The sequence below is a fragment of the Chenopodium album genome, chromosome 1 (assembly GCF_948465745.1).
Source record: "Chenopodium album chromosome 1, dcCheAlbu1.1, whole genome shotgun sequence".
Classification (NCBI taxonomy): domain Eukaryota; kingdom Viridiplantae; phylum Streptophyta; class Magnoliopsida; order Caryophyllales; family Amaranthaceae; genus Chenopodium; species Chenopodium album.
This window is the reverse complement of record NC_137834.1, coordinates 10435456-10444540: the sequence shown is the minus strand read 5'-3', so window position 1 is coordinate 10444540 and position 9085 is coordinate 10435456. Positions and strand designations below refer to the sequence as shown.

Here is a 9085-nt window from a genome sequence, read left to right as displayed (position 1 = left end):
GGGAATTGAAGAAATAAGGTGGTTGTAAGGTGCTTGTGTGGTGGTGAAGTTGGTGATAGTGTTTCCCTTTGTTTTTAAAACAAACAACTTACATAATTTTGGGTAATTTCATTCCATTCTCTTTCTTTCCCTTTGTTCATTCCATTTCTTTTACCCCGTGTAAACCAAACGACCCCTAAGTATATATTACACACAAATAAGCTAAATAACATTGTTACAATAGTAAAAAGCGAGCCCACGTGTGGGCTGGCCCATCGTGCTCGAATGCTAGTGCCAGGTTTGTGCCTGATTCTAAATATAAAGCGTACTGTGTGTCTCTTGTGTCATGCGGGTCATGCTTGGCTTATAGACTTGTACTAGACCGAGTTATTTTCGTGTTGTACTTAACCAGTCCTTGTGCTGGTTCGACCCATTTCCCTCTAATTCTCTACTCATACGAGTCATACCTCATCATTTCTACTTCATCGTATCTCTTTCTCACAACCTCTCTGCTTCTCCCAAGGTAAGCCCCTTGTTTTTTCTGTTCATTAATCATTATAATTCCTTTTTTTTATCTTGTTTAATAAGAAAATAATAATGTGACGTTCTTTTTATCGATTACATTTTCAATTTTGATTCCTTGATCATTTGACGTGTTGATTACTTGGTTTCTGGTTGATTTCGAAGGTGAATTGGGGATAATTATACTTTGCTAATTTGGCTTAATCGATAGAATATTTGGGTGTTAGGGTTTTCAATTTTTGACTAATTTATGCAGGGGAATTGCGATGTACATCCGAAATTAGGGTTCTTGCATTTAGACTTTTAGATGATTGACAGATTAATTTGTGGGATTCACAATGAGTTTTTGTAGTATGATTATATCTGAATCGTGAATTAATTATGATTATACTTGGGCTGAAAAATTGTAATTGGGCATGTGAAATTCTGGTAATTATTATTTATATCTCTTGAAATGGGCTGTTTATAATTGTTTGTTATGGAACAAGCATTATATTTGAAGAAATGGTTGTGATTTTATTTGAAAAATTGAATTTAGGGGAGCTTTAGCTCTATCGAGCTGAAACTTTATCTGAAAATGTGATTTAAGTGAGAGTTCAAACACTCTTGGTTCTGATTTTGAACATGACGATGAAGCACTCTTATCAGATTGAGGTTCCATTTCAAGTTGAATATTCGAGTGTGGCAAGATCAAATTCATACTCTGTATAAATTAGAATGCACGCCTCAGCTGAAAGAAATTTTGCGATTATTTTCTTGCCTCAAATTTTGGGTCTTTTATGTATGTTACTAAGAGCATCTACATTGGCTGTGTAAATCCCTGAATCTCAATTAGATGGAAATGTTGCTTTATTGTCGTTATTTATCAGCAGTTGACAGTACTAATAATTAGGATCATTGGTTTAAATTTCGGATGCAACCACTTTTGTGAGCAATGTGGATGGTAATACGGCCTAGATTAAATACCATGGTGAGCCTTTATATTATAGGATTATAGATGTTTTATATAGATAGTGGTGAAAATAAAAAATATATATGATTTTGATAGAATTCTATAATGGCTGTGGTATGAACTTGGATTGGGCACCAAAAAGTTAAGTAGCATTACGAAATTTTTATTTAGACAGTTGTAAAGCCACGCATAAATTTTGCAAACAATTATTGTGGTATTTGTATATATTACGATATGCTATTAGAATAAATATAATTTCTATGCTCATAATATAAGAGTTATACTGACCTTTGCAAACTTTGTTAATTTTTAGGGCTGTAAATTTGATAATTTAACCTATGAAGTTGTGGTGACAAACATAAATAAGCTTGCTTGTTAGGAGAGGATTAGCCTATTGAAGCCAAATTTTGCAAGCTTGACCTCTTTTGATCCTCTATCTCTGCTTTTGAGGGAGCTACAAGTGGTAGTGGTTGTAATCAAATGATACTCTTGCAATCCCATTCAAAGTATCTTCTCCAACTTCTCACAAATCGTCTTCAAAAGTAAGTTGTAATTGCTCCTCCTTGATTTTAAGATCATACACTTTATCTTCAGCAATTTTTGGTTTTACTAGACAATAAGACAAATATGGGCTCCTATTAATTTTTTTTTTATTTTATTTTTTTTTTAATTTTTTTTTCTGAACAGATCACTATTATCTGTTTTATGACCCCTAAATTGTAATTGCGTACTTTTCTGTAACCTAATGAAAATTATGATATCATTGATATGGACATCGCTTGAAACCCTAGAGACTTGGATACGAGATGGTGAAATTAGACCAGAACATTAAGAGTTGTACAAAGATAGCTGATTGTGCCCTTGGACATGGTTAAAATCTCAGATGCAGATGCAGTCTTAATCACAATAACGATTGCAGAACCTATTTTGTGGACTGGATGGTTTGCGGTTGTTGCAAACTAAATAAAGCAGTGATGTGGCCGATATATAGTACCATGCCCTTCTATGCTCGATTGTAGTTTAAGTTTTGAAAACACCAATAGTCTTCCCATGAATTAACTGCTAGCTGAAATTCTTATATTACAGCTGGGCATGGAAAGGGTAAAGCAGGGGCTAAACCTAATATATGTTTTCCATGTAATTTGAACTTCAAACTTTATGACTCTTTCTGTATTGTCTTGCCTTCATGCTGTCTAATATCTATTGTGTGCTCTACAGTCTTGACAAAGGTGTTGAACTGGACTGCCAATGGATTGAGTTTGATGATGTGCGATTCAACGTCCAGGTATATTTTGGTCTTTCATTACAGTTTATTACTTTAAGGCCTTACGTGTTTAGATAGAAAATATGTCAGACATTGACTATTACTGTATTATATTATCTGTCTATAGTGAACTATCTTGTTTACCAGAATACCAATTGGTGAGGAGAAATTATGTCTTATTTATGCTTCTTGTTTCACTATGTAATATGTGCTGCCTTTGCAGACTTCAATGAAGAATCCACTCATCTTGTTGTTGTCAGTATCATTACCAACACCACCTCCTGGAGCTATGTTTGTTGGAGGACTACCTAGTGGATCTATAGAAGCTATAAAAGCTGCATATGGAACAGTGGTGAAAATGCTTGACCCTCCAAAAGATGGATATAATCTCACACTGAGGCTGAATTTCTCAAAGCTTTCTCCTGATGAAGGTCTTACGAGTTCTTCTTTCTAAGGTCATTATGATCTTTGCTGTGACTAGCTGAATCATATGGTCGCTTACATTTCAGTGAATTCACTATCGAAATATCTTTTGCGTATTGACCTGCTTAATTGAGATTATAATTTCTTCACTTTTTTCGTCAAAGTGCCTCATTGCTATCAGGAAGCTGGTTTTTAACACCATATAAAGTCTCTTGGTCCCAAGGAGTTGATAATGTATAGAAATTTGAGAAAAAAGAAACATTTTATTGCATTTATGTACATTACTCAAATGTCACATCCAAATTTCTTGCTTAAGGTTCTCAAATCTCACAGCAACTTAGATTACATTAGGGAAGAATTACCCTTTTAGGTTGGATAGTGTGCCCCTTCGTCTTTACTTTTATGCTAGAGTTTTATAATCATAGAGGCTTCTTAGGAGAGATAGAGGACACTGGTTCTGTTCTTTTCCTAATCACTTTATATAACCTGGCTGTAATGGATTTTGGTCTAGAGGAAACAGCTATTAGAAATTGTTTTTGTAGGCAAGACGAATCAGAGCAAGACACCTACGCTTTATATAAACAACAGCCAGCAGAGGAAAGGACAGGGTCTGAGACCTCTGAGCATTATCTCAATCAAGGTGGTGAAGCACAACCACACCAAGCAACAGCAACTTAAAGCTGCAGCCACTAGTTGGCACATTGGGATAATGGCAAAGGGTAGTAAAGTTAGTAATTAAACCTGTACTCTTTAGCTAAGTAGTATAAAAAGGTAGAGTAGAAGTAAGACAGGCAGAAATTTGTATTGAAGGGAAACCTTAGAGAGTCATGGCCTAAAGCCATTTTGAGAGTGATAGCCTAAAGCTATTAACCTATCCTGTTGTAAACCTTTTGCCTTTTTCAATCAATAGTTAAGCTTCCATCCTTCTTATTTCTTCTTTATAAATCAATTTACCAAAAAAATCAGATTATTTAGCTAATCAAAGAACCAACCTTTCTCTTTATTTTACTGTTATTAACTTGAGTAATATCAGTCTATTACAGACTGTACCATGAATAGAATTGCAAAGCCTGATTTTTTTTTTGATGTGCTATGTTTTACAATACTCGTATATATGCGTGTCTTTGGGTTGTGCATGTCTTGTTTCAATTAAGAAGTAATTGCATGCATAATGTTTGGATATGGTCTTAAAGCCTTTATAAAGAGAAAAGGTTTGTGGTATGTGGACAGAAAATTCAACGCTAATTTCACTTTACTAGTTTTGGTTGGAAAGATTAAAGGGGAGTGAGGGAGTGGAGAGGAGAATGTAGAATATGTGTGTTTGGTCTATAGCAATGAGAATGATATCCTGCTTGCACAAATATATTGAACAATGAACACCATCATGAAATAGAATAATTGTTTTAACATGCTTTGGTCTCGACTTTAAATGTGGAATATTGTTCAAAATTCAGTCAACTGTAAACATTTACCGTCAATGACTTGGCTGAAACTTTTGCCTTCCAAGTCCATCTGGAATGATTTTTTCTTTCTGCCATCTTCTCAGCGACACTCTTGTGACAGTTGTATGCTTGTCATTTTCAGAAACTAGACAGGCTCTGTTGATGAAGGTTGCCTCTGTTAGGGAAGTGGTGCTTGGTGCACCTTTAAGGGTGATCTTAAAACATCTTGCTTCAAGATCACTTGCTCCTGATATGGATCAATTAGTTGCTCTAGTGCATCGGCCTAATGAAGCATTCTTTCTTATTCCTCAGGTTTGAGTTTTGTTTCATTATTTTTGGCAAAAGTTTGAATTTGAGCTGTTCGGTTGCACAACCAAATAATATGAGAGGCTATATTTTCATTTATAGTATTGTTACAAATTTTCTAAATGTAACTTCAATTAGCCATTTTCTTGTGGCAGACTGAAAAAGTGACGGTCATATATCCTATGAGATTTAAAGATTCCACAGATACATGTCTGGCCACTTCTTTTCTGCAGGTATTGCTATTAGTAATTTCTGTCAAGTGTGCACAATTATATGATCAAGACAATATGCTGGAATGTACATGCTGTTGGAGACGTCATGGTTTACTACAACATTGCCACAGTGTATTGGACTCTCTTGACGTTCTTGTTTGATACTCTTTGATCTTGTTCAGGAATTTGTTGAAGCACGTCGTAGTGCTAGTGCTGGACTTAATAATGCTCCTTCGTGTCTGTGGTCACCTTCACCACCTGAAGAACTTGCGGGAGTGCCTGCAGAAGCGTTATCTGCAAATGCTGGCTTTGTTTCTTTTGGTAATGCCCACATTAGCTGCATAACATGTGTCCTTTCACTCTTACATGTATTTATATCTAACTGTATTCCTTATTATGCTCAGTCATTTTCCCGCGTCATGTCGACAGCAAGAAGATAGATAGAACTGTATGGCTTTTGTCAACCTTTCATGCATATGTTAGTTACCATGTCAAGGTAATGTTTTTCAGTTCCTCAAGTCCAATTCTATCTTCTTTTGTGCCCCTAGTTTTCACTACCTTTCTGTATATTAATGGAAAATTTCAAGTGTGTCGTTACCAACAGTAGTTGTCATCATCTCTGCAGAAGCACTAGGATACATTTGAGAAGCCTTGTACTGTCCTGTGCATGATCTAACAAATGTGTTGCTATAATTCTTCATTAGTCCCTAAAAAAAGTTGCTACTAAGAAAAATTATTTTCAGGCCTCAATACTGTAATGTGATGCATATTTGCATAAACCAATGATGTGGGAATACTATATAGCTGTGTAACTTTGTCTTATTGATGTCAAAATAACTGATCCAACAACCAAGTTGGACAAATTTTATATTTGGTTTAATGTTGTTTTACAAGTCTCCATATCTCACGTGACTTTCATTTTGATTTTTTATTTTTAATGATTCGTCTTGGAATGCCGTGACTTGCATCTTACTGAATCTCACATTTCTGCCACCAGTGCTCTGAAGGATTCATGCATACTCGAATGAGGCGTCGCGTGGAATCTTTGATTGAGGTATCCTTTTAATGTAGCTCTCCTGTTACTTTAGTAGTCCCACTTATCTCCTCAAGTCATTGTGGTAGTATGTTATTTTACTTAAATTTTATAGTATGAGGAGTCATTACCAACTAATACTGGATTCTGTTGGAATTAATAGGCAATTAATTAATTCCATGTCCCTGCATCTTCTTTGCTAAATTTTATTTATAAGTTGGATATGGTGTACAAAGATCGATGTTACCAGGACTTGAAAAATCATATCAGAAAACAATGTGTGTCGGACTTGCCTTAGTTTTGACCATATTATTTACTAGCATATAAAACAAATGTGAATATGTAATGTTATTGGATTAGTCACAATGTATATTTTTAGAATACCAGCTTTTTAAAACTTTTTAGTTTTTACTAAGAAAATTAAATATGTTGACGGTCAAATTTATGTGTTGATGAGTGTGAAAGTCAAACTGTAGTTAATTAAAACGGAGAAAGTATTAAATTTGGCCTAACATGAACTGTTGACGTGCTCAACAGTCCGTACCGATGTTGGAGTGTTGAGAATCTGACAGATTTTTGAGGTATATAAAGAGTATGAGTACACAATAGCATATTGATATTAGCATACTAGCTTTGCGTATTGCCGAGTGGTTTCTCTTACGAAGTTACCACCTGGCATGTTGGCACCTATGTTGAGGCACAAAGCCAGAAAGGAGTTGATGGCCTTGATGCATGCACCCTTGCTTCTGCAAGTGCAGTGCTCATAAAAAAAAACCCAGAACAGAAGGGGAGAAAATTTGTAGACCCTGTTGTAAAGCTGTATACTTGTTCTGTAATTATTTTGGTTCTTTTTTAGACAACAACTTAAGAAAGTAATCAGTTATGTTTAGTTTCTCTCTCCCGCATGCATAGTAACATCTAAAGGATCTACCTTTTGTGTCTCAGGCACTTGATCGTGCCAAATCAGATCCAGAGAAGACAAAGAAAGTTGGGACTAAAACATCCTTTAAGCGACTGGTAAGCCTTTGCTGCTTCATTTGTTCATAAAATGATAGTATCAGCAAATTAGAACTTTGCCCTGATCATTGATTTCCATTGTTAATTAGAGCCTAAAGGATTCTCGAAGCAATTCAAATTCAAAGGCTTCAGCCAGTTGGAGATAATTCTTATGGTTAATTTTGGAGGTAACCTTGAAAACTTAAGGCTCTACACATTTGCATCAAATAGCTGCAGCTCCAGATTTTGACAAATTGTGCCTGGCACGTCATTTCATGCGGTCACTCAACATTCAGAAAGGTGCAAATTTATTAACTTTCCTTCTGGCTATCTTGTACAAGTTTCATGCCTATGGAGTAAAAAGCTGAACGGGTCAAATGCTTCATTTTTCCTAGCCTTTTTTTTTACCTAATCTTGAAGATAAGTATATTTTTGTTATTTATCTTGTGAGAAGCTGATTATTGTAGTTGATACTAATTGAAATCAGAATTCTTTATCATGCAATGCTAGTTGGTGTTGGCATACTGTCAATGGTCCTCTATGTCTGATGACTTTGAAAGCTGTTTAGTTTTGTACAATGTAGTTTTTGAGATACCACATTATGTTCATTTTATGCTTTCTCTTGTGTTTCTGCCCTGGAACATGAATGCCTCTACAAAAGCACCCCTACTTCCTTTCCCGTGAAACTTTGAGCTTCTTTTTTAACCTAAATAGTTCGCGGTATGAATGTTCACACCTGCACAATTCAGACATAAATGTGCTACTTGTGTACATTGAAGAAACAATGACTCTTTCAAAGAAAAAAAGAAAAAAAAAAAAAAAAAATAATGACCAGTTTTAAGTCTCTGATCTGTGTTAATCCGCTGGAGTTTTTTTTGACAAACATACTGTAAAGAGATTGCAAATTCTACAGTAGTCTACGCAGGAGCTAGGTGTGCATGTCTTCCACTGAATTCTGATGTCTGCGGAGTGTTTCTTTGTGAATTCTGGGAGTATTTTTGACAAACATACTGTAAAGAACAATTTTAATGCTTGTGAACACTGAACAGTACGAACCTGCGGCTGCATTGGAGTTAGCCTCCTGATGGAAGAGTGGCCTCAGGGAAACCCCTCCGAAAATTAAGTCAGCTTTAATCTTACTCCAGAGAGAGAAGTAGATATATATACGAACGAAAAAGCTACACATGAATTGAATGTATGTGGCTCCCACATACATTGTGACATGGTAGCATTTTATTGGTTCTTTTGAAGGGGCCCAAAATCCATTAGTTTTCAATTTTCATTCAAATTTGAATAAAAATTTAGAGGTTTGAATTTTAAATTAATTGTCATTTCCAATGCAATTAATTTAATATTTTTTTTGCAAAAAAAAAAAATAAATAAAAAAAACATTTATGCAACACTCGATGATCAGCGCAGAGGAGAAATCAACAGTATTTTCTCATGATCTTATTTTCTAGTGATTTCTCATCCAAGAAATCAACCGAAATTTGGACAAGGCTGGAAAACAGAGCCCCGCGCCTGTGGTTATCTGGGTCGCTGCAATTGGCGAGGCTGCCGCTGCTCTGTTGCTGCCTATTCGTTGCGATTGGTGCAGTTTAGTTGCGATGGTGAATGGAGATGAATTGGAGCGAATTGATGCTGCTGTAGTGGTTGTTGCGGTGGTGATTGGAGGTGGTTTGGACGGTTATGCGAAGTGGTAGGAGGTGCGAATTGGTGAGCTGAGAATGCGTTGTGGTGACTGTGAATTGAAGGGCTGCCGAATTCAATTAGTGGCTAATGTTGCGAGTTGGCTGGGGCAGAGGTGGTTGCAGTTGGGCGATTGATGAATGCAGGGGAATTATGAGAGGAGAAAATGCAGGGGAATTGGTGATGTTGGTGTGGTGTAGGATAGTGAAAGGTGTGGTGATTGCGGGGTGTAGGATAAGCTGCTAGCAAGAGGGCAATTAGTAGCAT

At 36.0% G+C, this 9085-nt stretch overlaps 1 protein-coding gene across 1 annotated transcript; it reads left to right on the top strand.

Moving 5' to 3' along the window:
• The first annotated feature begins 398 nt into the window (after positions 1–398).
• LOC145641976 (actin-related protein 2/3 complex subunit 2A-like) lies at positions 399–7756 on the top strand. Its single transcript, XM_081693018.1, has 11 exons — positions 399–502; positions 1767–1995; positions 2672–2738; positions 2941–3148; positions 4725–4894; positions 5044–5121; positions 5283–5421; positions 5505–5596; positions 6098–6154; positions 7079–7150; positions 7240–7756. Exons 2-11 carry the CDS (start codon positions 1934–1936, stop codon positions 7294–7296), a joined length of 1002 nt encoding a protein of 333 aa, XP_081549144.1. The 5' UTR covers positions 399–502; positions 1767–1933; the 3' UTR covers positions 7297–7756.
• The last annotated feature ends 1329 nt before the right edge of the window (positions 7757–9085 follow it).